Source organism: Anopheles gambiae, chromosome 3 (assembly GCF_943734735.2).
Source record: "Anopheles gambiae chromosome 3, idAnoGambNW_F1_1, whole genome shotgun sequence".
NCBI classification, from domain to species: domain Eukaryota; kingdom Metazoa; phylum Arthropoda; class Insecta; order Diptera; family Culicidae; genus Anopheles; species Anopheles gambiae.
This window is the reverse complement of record NC_064602.1, coordinates 50492652-50509017: the sequence shown is the minus strand read 5'-3', so window position 1 is coordinate 50509017 and position 16366 is coordinate 50492652. Positions and strand designations below refer to the sequence as shown.

At 39.8% G+C, this 16366-nt stretch overlaps 1 protein-coding gene across 4 annotated transcripts in view; it reads left to right on the top strand.

Moving 5' to 3' along the window:
• The window catches only part of LOC1279664 (roundabout homolog 2), a 37526-nt gene extending 22528 nt beyond the window's left edge, over positions 1–14998 (top strand). For 3 of the 4 annotated variants that reach the window (XM_061654532.1, XM_061654531.1, XM_061654533.1), the window contains exons 3-15: positions 1458–1651; positions 2617–2719; positions 7932–8085; positions 8410–8540; positions 8621–8761; positions 9670–9801; positions 9909–10840; positions 10907–11029; positions 11101–11335; positions 11411–11506; positions 11567–11974; positions 12060–12255; positions 12357–14998. In XM_061654532.1, the coding sequence (XP_061510516.1) occupies positions 1458–1651; positions 2617–2719; positions 7932–8085; positions 8410–8540; positions 8621–8761; positions 9670–9801; positions 9909–10840; positions 10907–11029; positions 11101–11335; positions 11411–11506; positions 11567–11974; positions 12060–12255; positions 12357–13395 (3884 nt within the window). In that variant the 3' untranslated portion in view covers positions 13396–14998. Of the gene's footprint in view, positions 1–1457; positions 1652–2616; positions 2720–7931; positions 8086–8409; positions 8541–8620; positions 8762–9669; positions 9802–9908; positions 10841–10906; positions 11030–11100; positions 11336–11410; positions 11507–11566; positions 11975–12059; positions 12256–12356 lie in introns of those variants that run through there. The other variant, XM_061654534.1, reaches the window with a different exon arrangement.
• Positions 14999–16366: the final 1368 nt, after the last annotated feature.

Below are 16366 nucleotides of genomic sequence, written 5' to 3'. Positions count from 1 at the left end.
GAGGCGTCTTGTAAAAGTTTCGATGTTCTGTTTCGCCAAAACCTCTTCCTGAAGCGCTACGTAATACTATTTGTGTACGTGCAACGATTGTTGTGTTGTTGGGAGCGCGAACTTTTGCAACGATCACATACTTCTGATAACTTATTTAAACTTTCACATCCATAGAGGAAGAACGTAAAGAAGCCCTTTCGGCTTCAATAGAATGTCAGCTGGTTCTAACGATAAACTTACTCCAATTGCCTGTGACATTCGTAGTTAATCGCTTACCACTAGGATTGCAAATGGAATTATGGTATAGTGCGAATGTTTTCGTGAGCTTGTGAATTTGGTACCCTTATCACAAGGCACTTAATTGGATGCTTGGCTCTGCTAGCAAAGCTTGAGCTTCCACTCATCCTTTGTGAGTGTATGGAAAAACAGATAAAAGTATTTAAATACTATAAATAAATTGTTGAATGTATGTTTTTAATTATGCTTACATTAATGTATTTGATTTAATTTATACTTTGAAATAACTTCTGATATGTTCTTATTTGATTTGAATAGATTCCGACTCCTCTTCTTCTTTGGTTCAACAACCGTTGTCGGTCACCTCCATGTACCACCACTTGTAGACTTGGCTTTCAGAGACTTATTGATTACCAAGGCAGGATAGCCAGTTTTACGGATGGGGTAACATTCGGGGCTTGAACCCATGACGGGCATGTTCTTAAGTCATACGAATTGACAATTGTGCCACCCAAACGGCAGACTCTGACACTAGTTAGATGATATCCCATGTCATATTAAAAATAGATTAAGTCTCTACAAAATAAACAACAAAAAAATAATAAAATAAGATTACGCACCCTTATTCGCTAAGAAAATAATATATGCCTGTATCCACGAATGTGATACGTTTATTATAGAAAAAGAAAATGATAAAGGAAAGCAAGGCGCAGAATAACGTAGTAGAAGATGATAGATAATTATATTATGTATTATTGTTGATATATTTTAAATTATACATTCTGATTCATTTTTATCTCTGCTTTTCTTATGAATGATGTAAATTTGCATATCGTTACATTTGATTGGGTAACGTAACTTTCAGGTAATTATATAATGTATTTGGGCGTAGCATCGGATTCACTTTATTGGTAACAGTGCATCCTTTTATTAAGCGACCCATGCCTAGTTATATTGGCTTACACATACTTACTATGTACTAACTTAGGATGACATAACTAGACACAGATCGCAACTGATTTCGTTGAGTTGTGCAGACAATTGGTGTAAAAAAAAAAATTTCTTCGTTTACGGGTTAGCTATTCTTATCGAAATAAAAAAATAGCTGTCTGATCGGAAATATATGTACCTCCTTAAAATATATAATGTGTTCAATTTGTTTAATTATTAATTCTAAAATAAGCAAACAATCCATTAACAAACAATAATCTCTTTCCTTCTTCTCTCAGCTTTAGAGTATCCCAAAATTACGGAGCACCCTCTAGACGTCATTGTACCTCGGCACGAGCCAGCAACACTCAACTGTAAGGCGGAAGGGATTCCGACACCAACAATCACATGGTTTAAGGATGGTGAACCGATTAAAGCCGAACCAGGATCACATAAAATTCTGCTACCCGCAGGAGGTTTATTTTTTCTGAAGGTAAAGTAAAATGATAGTAACAACCATCCGTGTCCCATTTCCATGGACAGTGCTGTCGATTTGAATTTTTAATTTCCCAACTCTCGGAACGATTTACTCAGCCCCGATCGACACATTAGAAGAATGGGAAAAAGTACGTGACATTGGACGTTGCAGATTTTCCCTCCATGCACAGTTCATTGACGTACCACTTTTCCATCGGTTCATTTTCGTTCTTCCTTCCGGCACGGCAGAACTGAGTGGTGTCGATGTAAAAGGAGCATCACGAGGATAGCGTGTGCAGCGTAAAACTGGTCCTATTTCGTTTCATACATATAGTCGCACATCGAGGTTTGGTGTCTCTTTTTTACTTGATATAAAGCTAGCAAACTGGAGCCTTGTTAGGTGGGAAGATTTCATAAAAAGCATTTGAAGGAACAATGATGTGGATAACGACAACGATCATCGCAACGATGATGCCGATGGTACAACTTCACGGAACGCTAGCAGCCAGGAATAATCGTTTCTTTCCGCTCTTCCGTAGCGATTCCCGGAGTAATAAAATCATTTTGCGTTCAAGTGCAACGTATGCAATATACCGGGGACTCGTTATACCAGACAATGCAATTTCGAAAGGCCTTAGAGTACAGTTGACTCGTTTTGGACCAGCAGTCTAGTACTATTCACTTTATAGTTTTATGAAAGCATAAGCAATTATATTTTAAATTTGAAATTCAGGATCCTTCTTCGGATCCGGTTTAAAATATGCACAAATTAGCGAAAGCAGAGATTGTTGACAAAGCAGCGTCATACTTTGAATGGAAGATTATTTGTTTCTTTTTTTAGGCTGCATGATCAGCTGTTAGTTTTAATTTATTTGTGGCGTTGCCACTAGCTAGGCGTTACTAGTTTTAATCCAAATTTTACCTCATTTTTATATAAATGTATTAAGATTTACGACGTTTTGTTATTCTTCAATTTTTCAGGTCGTGCACTCACGTCGTGAGACCGATGCGGGTGTTTACTGGTGCGAAGCGATGAACGAGCTTGGCGTTGCCAGAAGTCACAATGCGACGCTTCAAGTATCAGGTAGGAATTGGAAAGTTTAAATTTATTACAATGTCCTTATTCTAAAAAGTGAAAACAAAAAGGAAAGCTACTAGCAAAAAAAAGATGTGAAGTGAATTTAATGCTCTACTGAAAGACTTTTTTACCGGTAACCATCCAATTCTCCATAATTTGTGGGACTCGCTCAGAGGGATTTTTAAATCTTTTTAACAGCGGTTCATTTGAGTGAAACAGTCCAGTCCGGTCAATCTTCATGAGAAGGAACAAAACATGAATTGATTAAAAAAACCCGAATGGACTTTATAAATTATTACTTCTTCTTCTTCTTTGGCTCAACAACCGTTGTCAGTCAAGGCCTGCCTTGCCTTGTACCCACTCTAGTGAAGTGAGCTTTGGCTTTCAGTGACTTATTGTTACCATAGCAGGATAGTCAGTCCTACATATGGGGGCACGGTATATTCGGGGCTTGAACCCATCACGGGCATGTTGTTAGGTCGTAAGAGTTGATGACTGTACCACCAGACCGGCCCTAACAGGTTACCTATATTTTATGACAGACCGGGAATTCAACAGCTTTTATGTACAAGCATATATAGTTGTTTGTTATACATACAACATAAGTATATACAGCGCCTACCACGACTATATGAACAGTCGTTTTTCGCGATTTGTGGAAAATCCGTTAGAGATAGATAAACGTGAACAGTGAACTCATACATTGTGCAGAATACTATTTAGGCGCGTTCAGACACGGCATATTCTGATAGAAAATATCTGTCAAACATACTTTTCCCTGAGATAGGGGAAGTCTAGCAGCCTGTGGCGAATCTTTTTCGAGTAATCCAAGCTATCCATCGCTGGATGGATAGCTACATATTTGCTGATAATATTTTAACAGAGAGAAATATCGTGGTTTTTCGTGTTTAACCATTAGTTTTCGATTGTTTCCAAGTCCTAAATCTTCTAACGGTTGTTTATTGTGCATTTCTTACAACAAGAACCCGTGTTTTACGAATTATTTAGTTAAATTATGATAATTGTATCTTGCTAAGAATTGTGGTGTGTGAACCAAGGTCCATAAATTACTACAGGTCGGTAAAGGATCACTACGTCCAGTGTATTTTGACAAATTTTCATTTGACAGCTAGGGAGTTCAAAGTTACTTAGCAACTCATACAAAGACCTTAGAAACCCTTATTTCCCTTATTTCAATTTCCATACCAATCTCCATGCATCATGGCTACCAAAATCCGAGCTAAGAACCCACCTGTAGTCTATTTAGGCACTTTGGTGTGAACGCAAAAATATTGGCGTATCTTTTTTTACACTTGTTTCTGGTGGAAGTGGAAAGATTCGCGAAGAAAGATATGTCGTGTCTGAGCGTAGCTAATAACATATTCTAGAAAGGTTTTGCCGAATAATTATTGTTTAACAATTTTTTAAAGATTTTTTATTACTTGTTCAAAGTTTTAATAGTTTTATAAGAAAAGTTATCAAAAATTATTCCTTTTCTAATTTTTTTCTTCCCACCACTTCACCATTCACTTCACCATTGATGTTCTCTTACACCGGCACAAAGTCGCCCGTAGCCGTCTGTTTGCAAAGTTTGGTCGTGAATTCGTAAGGTAGTTTAAGAGTCTAAATGAGGATTGGCTGAATAAGTAATTTGGTATTTACATGTTTTAGATAAGTATATGTAATGCCGGAAGAATATGTGGAAAGGGAATTGTGGTGGGGCCATTGCGCTTTCTTCTAATATTTACGGGCGCCTTTGCAGCGATCAAAGAGATCATCGAGGGTGAAGTAGGTGGTGGGAGGGAAACAATATCAGGCTAGGATTACATTCCTTAACTTTGTATGTAGCAGCTGCAAATATTTAGATTATGCTATAAAATCGTTGTTGAGGTGTTTGTGTCGCTTTTGTTTGATCGGATCAGTTTTGAGCCATTCTTCATTAAATTAATAACGGTCATGGTCAGTATTTTCAAAACTATCACTATATGCGAAGATTTTTTTATTTCTAGTATGTAAAAAAAATAAATTTGGATAATTAATCGTATAAAACTTTGAAAACATTAAAACAAGTTATAAAAACCACTTTTTAAAAATCGTTTAAAAAAATATTGCTGTAATATCTTTCTAGAATAGGTTATTTATATTTTTGCACGATTTGTAAATGCGTTAGTTAGCACAAAGAAACCTTTTTTTCGAAGTGTCTTTAGAGTTATGGTACGAAGTGAATACCAGTGAATATTTCACAGTTTTGAGTCCAAAATAAACATGATTTTATAATAAATTTTACAGTTTTTTTGTTTAATTTTATTATTTATGTAAGTTGATAAATGATATAATGTTATTCATTAGTTTTGTCTTGGATATTTGAAATAAAATCATAATGGCACTTCGGATACGTATACGCTTACATCTTTGTCACTGGTAATAACAGCTCAGTAATAATCATAACTCTCGTTAAATCGGGTTAAGCGAAAGACATTGATTGAAACCGCAAACAGATGGGGTTTAACAAACTTGATTGACAACACACTTACAGTTTGACGTTTATCATTGCTTCTATTTTTACTACATTTTACTTTCACTCATTGAAATTTAATTTGCACTGCTCTTAGGCAATAGATTCTATTTATGCTCTTTACTCCGCATTTGCGTAGTGCATTTACATATACAACGCTTAGAAGAATAGAAAATATAGTAAAAAAATATACCCTGAGACATGATGTTGTATGAACATCAGATGTGGAAAGTTGATGAAAGTATCATCAGACATCTCATTCTTAAGAGATACAGTTTCTTTAAATTTAAGTTTCTTTAGATAAGTTTTCTTTAATTAAACCTAAATAGTACTAGGTAGATGATATATCACATCAGCTGTTGATATATTTTATACTGTACGTATACAACATATTTATTTTCTGCAGTCATTTGCGGGTAAATTGCAAAACTAGCATATTAATGGCCCATTATGTATATGGTCGTATCGTTCATGGCCAGTGAACTTACACTATAGCGCACTTACAGCAGGCTTACAGGAAAGTATGACAACATAGAAATAGCTGCACATTTTCATATGAGAGGTTTCGTACTGCAAAAGCAATCTTGTATCGTTTGATAGAATGCGGAAAAGAAAGCGCACCCAAGAGTGTGCAAAATAATGGTCGTGGGAAGATTTCAACGGATAAAAATGAGAAAGAATATTTATTTGAGTCCGTGTCATAAATAAACGGGTCACCTTCCAGAAGAGCTGGTCAGCATAAGAATGCAATTTTGCTTGTGTTTTTAGCGTTGCGCTGCTGACACCGGGTTATGGTTCGTTGAATAACAATGTTCAGGCTATGCGCCGAGATGCAGAACGTAACGATGAAAAACAAAGAATAAAACTATGCAAAAGGTTATTAAAATATTTGGATTTTTTCTACAATGTCACATTAAAACAGACCAATCTCAGTTTTACCCACAGGGCGGTACCGTGGCACAGTTGTCCACTGGTAGGAATTGACAACGTATCTGTCGTGGGTTCCAGACTCCTATGGACCCATCTCTCCGTAGTAAGGACTTGATTGAATATCCGACTACGGATTGTATTTACTAAATAATACTCGAAGGCAGGAATAGATCAGCTGTACTACGCGTCTTTTAGGTCGTTACATCAAACAGAGAATGCAAAAAAAAAACGTTTTATATTTATTTAATACGAAATTCGAAATGTCACCATCTCTGAAGGTCTTTTTACCTATGCCTAGACGATTTCGACGTGTTTGGACCATCAATGGAAGTGGACCCGTTTTAACTCAATGCAATATCAAATTATCCTAAGTAGGTTATTTCTTCATTTGTGACTTTCGTACTATTCAGATTTTGACTAATATCGAGTAATGCCGGATAATTGTGCATGACTACGGAACATAGGAATTAATTTGTGACTTTACATTTGGTCATATAACTCATACCTATACTCCATTTAAACACTTCCATAAACATTGTCCCATTTGCTTTGCCTTTAAGCTATCTATTAGTGTAATAGCTTTTTTCTCCCGCTTGGTAACATCCTCGGGGTTAGCTAATCCAATTTGAACAATCCATTCTCACTGCATCGAGAGGATTACGATATTTGACAAATGATTTCGTTGATCCTGCTATCCCTCTTGATTTTACGTCGCTGGGCGCACATCTTGGACTGACACGCTTGTACAGAGTTCACCAGAAGCGTCCCGACATGATAGTGAGGGACTGTATCATCTCTCAACCTATCGTGATGATCTGGATAGAATCTATGGTTTCATATTTTATTCTGCAACACTCCTATCGGCTCAACAAACCCGTGGCTAATTCGCCACGTATTAATCTTGTGTTCGAATTTTTAACTGGAGACGCAGTTTAACGGAACCAACGTCACGCGCAGATTCTAGCTAACCTTACCATTACCGTGTCGGCCGCATGGACATAGTTCCTGTCCTTCGCTATTGCTTTTTGCGATAGGATTACAGCGAATATAAGATTCGGTAGCGTAAAGTTTTGCAAGTCACGTTCCGTGAAATGTAATCGACACCCCACAACGTGCGTTTGTATTTACGTGTCGTTCGTTCTTATGTACAAACCGGCCCAGGAGATAGATGCAGTATTGAACATTACTAGGAGTGTAGTGGAAAGGACTTGGTTCGCAAATCGAAACAGATACATTAGAGGAGGTTTTGGTATTGCGAACGTAGCTTGTGACATTATTTACTTGATACCAAAATTCGCCAATAACCCGCATCGTGGTTTCGGTAAAAGTTCGTTGCTGTTCGTTGTACCGTCGCGCGTGAACTCGCAAACTGGCATCTTTGGTGTTCTTTCGTGTTTGGAAACTTGTTTTTAATACCTGGTCTTTATCATCGAGTGAGATTAGTGCATGGGGTATTTGGTGTGGATTATAACTTTTGCTTCCATCTTATTCGGATACTAAAGGGCTTAAACTATCCAGTAAAGGTATTTCATCAATGGGGTAACAAACCAAAAAGTACATTTCATCCGTCACGTCCAGTCGACGTGCATATCAGTATTTGCTCGAGTGTAAACCCAAAGTACAATTTGGGGTTTTCTGGATCGTTTGATATTCCGTATGAAGAAAAGTAAATAATATTTTTTACAACTACATTTAAACATAAAGTTAGAGGCGGATGCTCTTGCGTCTACGGAAATAATCCTGCATATCCCATCATTTGATGTTTAATTTCAGTACTACGAGAAGAGTTTCGCCTGGAACCACAAAACACTCGGGTGGCACAGGGTGAAACGGTACTGCTAGAATGCGGACCACCGAGGGGCTCACCGGAACCAACCGTTTTCTGGCGCAAAAATGGACAAACTTTAGATCTCACCAACTCGAAACGGTAAGTCATATGCATGGCATGCAAGGGTAGGACTGTTTTTGCCTCCCCCAACTACATTCCACATTATTTATTAACTTTGGCACTAGTAACAACATTCGGTAGTTTGGTCATTTTATTTGCGTTGCCAAACTTTCGGCTAGCGATCGTTTTGGTATGAATAATGAAGGTAATGATACTTATCAACACTTCCGGTCCTGCCAAACGGGTCTGTGAACTTTCGTTTTTAGACCAGCAAAAGTTAATCCTTCGCATTCCGACATCTCGTTTTTCATCAATTAAACTCTGCATTGCATTGCAACCGGTCGAATAAATTACTACTTTCAGTATCCGGATCGTGGACGGTGGCAATCTGGCCATACAAGATGCTCGCCAATCAGACGACGGTCGTTATCAGTGTGTGGCAAAGAATATAGTAGGTGTGCGCGAATCCACTGTTGCCTTTCTGCGAGTTCACGGTAAGTGCTGGGAGTTCCAATGTCGGAGACCCTATTCGGGCTGTTTGGATCACGCTTGATGGTGGTAAATATTTTTACAGTGAAACCGTTTCTAATACGTGGACCCCAGGACCAGACGGTCGTTGCCGGTAGCTCTGTTGTGTTTCAATGTCGGGTCGGAGGAGAACCGTTGCCAGATGTTCTGTGGCGGAGGTCAGCTTCCGGAGGCAACATGCCACTCGGTACGTATTGAAGCGCATTTCATGGTAATCGGAAGCGAAAAACGGAAACCAGCAAGGAAGCTGGAAATCGGACGTGCGAAACAGTGAATGGAGCAATAATGGGATAGCGTAGTGTTTTATGTGTTGTCATTAGTCGTATTATTATTAGCTTGTTTATCATGGAACAAACACCGTTTGGTCAGCAGTACCACCAGACCTAGGAAAGTGACTACGTATGTATGTGTGTGTGACTTTTATCCCTTAAAAGGGTTGTGCGGTTTGTGGCTCATAAATTCGTGGACCAGGATAAAGTTGTCACGTGCGAACTGCTGTAAGCAATTGTAGATCGGGGAGTCCCGGTGAACCGTACGATGTTGTACGTCTTCCTGATATAATCGGGGCGGTTCGAAATAAATTAATTACCAATACTACGTATGCTACGTCTCTGGTGTGTTATCTGTTGACGCGTGCTAAGCGCATGGCCGAGAGTGATATAGAGTTTGTGAACAAAGCAATAGACATAAATTCGAGGGTTGACATACATATTTAAAACAACCATAGTATCACAACTTTTATACAACAATTGAAGAGAATAACAACTTTTTCTCTACAGTTGGAAAGTCAATTTTAAGAGAGCTGATTTCTTGGTACCTTCTCCAAAACCAACCCACAAGATTTCATCTTCCAAGAACGGAAACTGCAGCAAGGAGCAGTCTTGCATGTTGTGTTGCCTGAAGCGACGGGCTTAAAACCCGGATAAAGCTATCTTATGTAGCATAAATCACATTGTAATTTCTATTAATTGGAGGCTCTTGTATAAATCGGAATATGTTGTACTTGATAGCAAGCAATATACGCCTCGCCGAAGGTAAACTACTCTCACCAACACACATGTCTGCTCTCCATCCACATGTTGTTTCACCCAATAGAGCGAGTACGAGTGCTTGAAGACAGAAGTTTACGAATAGATGACATCGCAATCGAAGATATGGGCGAATACAGCTGCGAGGCGGACAATGCTGTCGGATCCATCACCGCATCCGGTACATTGGTTGTGCATTGTAAGTCAAGACATGTTCAGTTGCATCGTTAATTCATTTGACCACAATCAAAGTACTTTGGGTCTCGTTCCGATATTCATTTCTGTTTCGTTCCACCTCCCTTGCAGCACCGCCGAGTTTCCTGGTGCGACCGAAAAATGTACTCATCGAACCGGGTTCGGAAGCATTGTTCGAATGTCAGGCTACTGGACACCCACACCCGACGCTATTTTGGTCTGTGGAAGGCAACCGCACACTCCTGCTCCCGGGTAGCCGGATGGACAACCTGGAGGTAACACAAAACGCGGACGGTACCAGTGTTCTTTCCATAGCGCAAGTTGGCCGCATGGACAACGGGAAAGTGATCGTGTGCAGTGCCGTAAATAGTGTCGGCAGTGTAAGCACGCGTGTTGTGTTGAGTGTAAATCTTCAAGATGATCGACCACCACCATTAATTCTGCAAGGCCCCTGCAATCAAACGTTGCCCATTAAGTCGGTTGCCATTCTGCCATGCAAAGCTAGCGGAATTCCGCCACCGGTGATCTCGTGGTACAAAGATGGAATACCGGTGCTATCCTCGGAAAAGATAAATATCACTGAATCGGGCACGCTAACTATAGCAGATTTGAGCAAAATTGATGACAGCGGGTTGTACACGTGTGTCGCTAGCAGTAAGGCGGGCAAAACTACATGGAGCGCAATGTTACGAATCGATGTGCCAACGAATCCGAATATAAAATTCTACCGTGCACCAGAAATATCTACGTACCCTGGTCCGCCTGGTAAAGCGCAGGTTACGGATATTACCGAAAGTTCCGTCACTATTGCATGGGTTAGAAGCAGCCAAGTTGGCGCGTCAAGTTTGATCGGCTATACGGTGGAGCTGTTTGGCCGTAACCAAACGGAAGGGTGGCTTCAGGTTGCAAATCGTATTCAAGACAATACCTACACACAAACTGGACTAAGTGCAGGAGTAACGTATTACTTCGTAGTTCGTGCTGAAAATTCACATGGCCTTTCATTGCCAAGTCCTCTATCGGAACCTATTCTCCTTGGATCGGTAAGCCTTTAATGCTGCTGTTTTTTTCATTTTATAAAACTGTCTTACTTTGGATAAACTTTGCAGAGCGATAACTTTGGTACGGGAATTGATATGAGTGAGGCAAGAGCTAGTTTACTGTCAGGAGACGTTGTGGAGCTCGTTAATGCGACTGCTATCGATTCCACTTCAATGAAGCTGGTTTGGGAGGTAAGATGCAACCGGTTAAATACGTTTGCAATGAAAATAATGTGAATATTTCCCTCTTTTCGGATTTCTAGATTATCAATGGAAAGTATGTGGAAGGTTTTTATATATACTCGCGAAACCTTAACACAAATCGTTCCGTTGGTATACAGTCATACAAAATGATGACCGTCTTGAATGCAGGTGCCTCGTCCTGTTCTGTTTCTGGACTTGAGCAATATTCAGAGTACGAGTTTTTTATAGTGCCATTTTACAAATCTGTTGAAGGCAAACCATCAAACTATCGGATAGCAAGAACTCTTGAAGATGGTATGTTAAAGCTTTTTTTTTAATTTCCTTTGTGTTGTAACAAGTATGAACTTTACCATTGTTAATTGATTGCAGTTCCCTCAGCACCACCGTTTGGCATGGAAGCGCTGTTACTAAATTCATCTGCAGTGTACCTGAAATGGAAACCTCCTACAGCGTCTGCACAAAATGGTAATATTTCATGCTTTCCCGCATCTGTCAGTACTTACAGGACTGGTTTATCTTCTCCAGGAATTCTGCGCACTTACAACATTATCGTACGAGGAGTTGACTTACGAACAAACTACTCGAAGGTTCTTAGCAATGTCACGATTGAGGCTACCTCATCGACACTGTTGCTTGCCAACCTGACCGAAGGTGTTACGTACACGGTCAGTGTAGCAGCCGCTACTTCTGCTGGTATGGGACCGTTCAGCAATCCTGCAACCCTGCGGCTCGACCCAATCACTAAGCAGCTAGATCAAACATCCCATCGATATCCCATCAATCATAATAATATGGATGACATCCTTACACAGCCCTGGTTTATCGCGGTGCTGGGCTGTATACTGGTACTTATGATGCTTTCGTTTGGTGCAATGGTGTTTGTAAAGCGTAAACATATGATGATGAAACAGTCGGCGCTTACATCTTTACGCGGTAAGTTTCGAGAGGGAACAGTGTACGCAAAGGCTCTTCGATGAAACCAGCTATAACAATTATCTCGCCGTCAATGTATTTTCAGCTCACGCCGCAGGAGGTGTTGTAAAGATACCGCGAAATGATAGCCTTTGGATGGATCCATCCGGCATGGTATGGGGCCATCAATCGACGGGAAGAGGTAAAGACCATATTCAAGATTACGCTCCGGTAGGTACCAGTTCTACGCTTCCCTTAGAGCAGCAGCAGCAACATACGATGCTACATCACAATCGTACTCGGTAAGATTTCATTTATTGGTTGGAGTTCAAACTCAACAGCGGCCATGGCTATTTCCGCGTTCGAAATTTTAACTATGACATTTACCTATTTTTACATACAGCTATGTCGAGTACACAGACTATCCCAGCGATTACGCTGAGGTGTCGTCCTTCAATCCCCCGACATCCGATGGAATGAACCATCTCTCGGCGCAGCTAAACGGCAGCAGAGCACCGAGCGAGTACAGTTCGGGAGGTACGCGATCGCCAGCACCTTATGCTACAACCACCCTGATTGGAAATGTGAGATTTATTACTGCCCCGGGGAGTGTGACTGGTAATGATAGTCACCTGCATCACCTGCTGCCATCAGCGGCAGCTGCAAGTCAAATGTATTACAATGGCGATAGCTATTCCGGCGGTTCGATGACACGGACATCGTCGGATCATGAAAGTACGGGCTATGTTCGGAACGCTTGCTCGGAGTCATATTTCAATCCAAATGAGAAAATCAATATCACCGAGAATAAACTGGCGTCTCATACGATGTCCATGCTGGCAGCAAGTGGCAATGCATCCGCGGGCGGGGGTTATCATCACCTTGTGCCAAGTCAGAATGGAAGCTCGAATGGCCAGAGCAGTGCAGCCAGTAGTGCGTGTAGCGCAAGCAGTGGAAGTAGTAACAGCAGCAACGGAAACGATGGCGTTCGAACCAACGACTCCACTCCCCCGATGTCTAACAAAACGCAAGGGACGAGAGTACCGCGAAATGGCTCCAGTAGTAATCGTTTTAAACTCTCCCGTACACCGATCGTAAGCAGTTTGCGGTCCGCATTGAAGCAGGAGTCAACGTCCGGTGAACATGCTAATCAGCCAGCACTGCATCAAGAGCAGCGGAAGAAAATGTCCTCGCTTAACAATTTGGGACAGAAACAACAGCTTTATATTAAGGTGGGCGAAACGGGAGTGCCGGGCTGCACAAACAGCTGGAACCCCTCCACTGCTAGTGCAATGGCCATGGCAAACCTGTACCAAAACACCAGCGTCACGATGCCATCCGGAGCCTCGAATGGTGATCCGAATGTGGTTATCTACCTGCCGACCGGAAACCGCAGCGTCATTAGCTATCGTGCCGGTTCGGAGTTTGGGGATGATGTTTGAAGCTGGTGGAAGGGTGGTTATTTATAATAATTTATTCTAAACTGCAATTAGCTGCAGGTCCTGGAGAAGAAAGCTGACTGACGATAAAGGTAATCTCAATGCCACCGTCTCCATACGTACCAGGGCGTACTGTGAGCGGGTGCCGTTCCTAGTTACTAGATTGTAAGAAGATTCGGTGTTGTACATAATAGTGTAGGATAAACGAATCGGGCGATAAGCACGAGCATCGGTGCGGTGTTTGGCTACGACAACGTTTAGTAGTGTGTCGGATGGCGGAATCAAACCGTAAACAAAACCAAAACAATGTACGAGCAAGACTGATCCATAAGCTTCCAACATACGGGAATCAGGAAACTGAGACGCAAACAGTATGGAGTTACGCTGTGACGTTCATCAGGAATCCGAAACCCTCTCATACCTTCAAACCTTCAAGTACTTCCAATGCACACGCTGTAAATAAATTACACAGTGACCACCAATTAAAATTCATTCAACCGCAACGATACATGTTCCGGTAGACTGAATCTTGCTGGCTTCGTTGAATAGACGATGTAAAGCATGAACGCTGGTGGTGGTATGAATTAAAAAAAAAAGATATTTGTGTATTATTCGAAACTGAGACGAGGGAATTAAAAAAAACACACACACTCACACCCATATAAAGCAAAATGAAATGGAACATTTATTTTCCGAAATTTATACGTCTGTCCTGGTCTATTTTTATTTATATTTTCTTTACTTTAGAAAGAATAATCTATTATATTCAAATCCTTTAATAATAAATTAGCCCAATGATGCATATCACGTATTACAGCTAATGTAAACGACCGAAATTTGCTTTTTTTGTGCTCATGCATACAAATGCTCTACAATTTATTGGTTCGTGCTAAATAAATTGTTATGCCAAAATTTTTGTCACTACATTCACGATTACGGGCTTAATAAAGCACAGAAAACAGATGATGTAAAAGTTTATAGTCAAATTTAAAGTTTTTCAAAAAATGCTTCCTCTAACCACTCGTAATCTTGTTATTATGATCTTCAACAAAACGGCACTAAAACATTGCTACTAAGCTCGCACCTCACGATAACTGTAAATAATCAAGCGTATGGAAACCGCCATGTCCTTCCCAATCGTAAACAAAGCAATATTATCCCTCCGAACTATGAAACAAAAGTAACTGCATCCAACCCACGAACTTTTTGTGCATAGGTAGACCAGTAAGGAAGTTTCAGCAGTAAAATTTGTTTGCGCAGTGAATCTTAAAATTATGTTTATGAAATTAGTTTACTGTCAAGTATTCTCGAAGTTGATTGCAAATAATACTGCTTCATAGTGTCAATTGTAAAACAAATAAAGGAGAAATCAAATTAGGAAAAACTGTCGTGCTATAAAACAGAAAGAACTTGCACGGTTTTTTTGTTGTAAAAATGCGTGTTTCGAATATACTGTTTTGTAAATAAACGTACCGCTTGTTAATGTAAAGTAGTAGCTAAGCACATCTAACATGTTACGTGGTACAGGAATTTAAATACCGGTGCGCGGTATTGAATGTGACGTGATTGAGTCAAAGCTGAATAAAAATTGCAAATTAATCATTTAGTGTGAACTGTGTCCCTTTTTATGGAAAACTACAAATCATGCAGCGGACAGGCTGCATTCGATGTAAACTAGTAAACATATCAGAAGGATGATGGAGACGCCTTGCTCCTCGTTGTATGCATTGTGTTTTGAACATTTGCTGCAACACTGTCAAATGGAAATCTTTACAGGATGTCTTCGAGCTACACCATTATATCAAACTGGGGCTCCCCACACTTATGTCAAATTTCCACGTAAGTCATATTTTGTCGAATGTAGTTTTGGTTGGTTGGTGGCTTTAGCTACCAATTTACTTTTTGAATACATTAAATATTGTTTTTCTGTTACTGCCAAGCAACATCGAAGTATTTCATTACTGTAACGAAAATAACTCAAGGTTACTGTTTCAATTCCACATTCCTATTTGCCAGTGATATTTAGAGGCAAATGTTTTCAGCGGGTCTAATATTTCAAGCACAGTTTCTAAAGTGCTGTTGACGATAGGTCATGTTACAAAAAAGCATACATATATCACTAAATATCCCGCAGAGTTCACAAAGTATATACAGTAAGCATACATATCTAAACCTATACGCAGGTAATCCCCGAGATAGTTTTATAAGAGGATTCGGTGACACGCAGTTTTATATATTTGACAGTTTTTTGAGCAAATTTTACTGATTTGACACAATTGTTAAAAATAATCGTGCTCTTTAGGTTTAAAAATCATGTGAAGAGATTCAAATTGCAATCTTTGGTCAGTTTCATATTAAATCATTTATTTAGTGGCCAATGCACCTAAAGCAAACTTACAACAATATAGGCATATATTGTGCCACAAGCTTCGATTTACGCGGAAATTAGTGATTCGTGGTTTTTTCGCAATCAGCATTAATAGCGTATAACGGGGACAACCTGTATGTGCTACAGGTATAAATTCGTGTTCCTTATTGTTAATCCATTCATATAACGGAACGAACGTATCCGATACGTTTTCCCATCTCTACTATAGAATATACGAAAGACGCTATGTGCGGGTTGCATACATTTGGGAGTGTATCCGTAACATGAAAAATGCATTTGATACAGGAAACCCTCGACGTACGATCCATTACACAATCGTCAACATACGTACGTGTTAACGCTTTAATGAAATTGATAAATTATCGAAACATATTTTAGTTAGAACACGCTTTATACAAAATTTAACTTACAGCACTTACAGCCAGCCTAAACCAGCAGCACAAACTTTAAGCTAAATATAATAGTTTAACTACTATAAATGCAAGCGTACATCATTCAATCATTTTATGCTATACTCTTCTCTATACACTTTAATGACTATTTTCCGTTTATAAATAAGAACTAGTTGAATCGTTGCATAGTTAT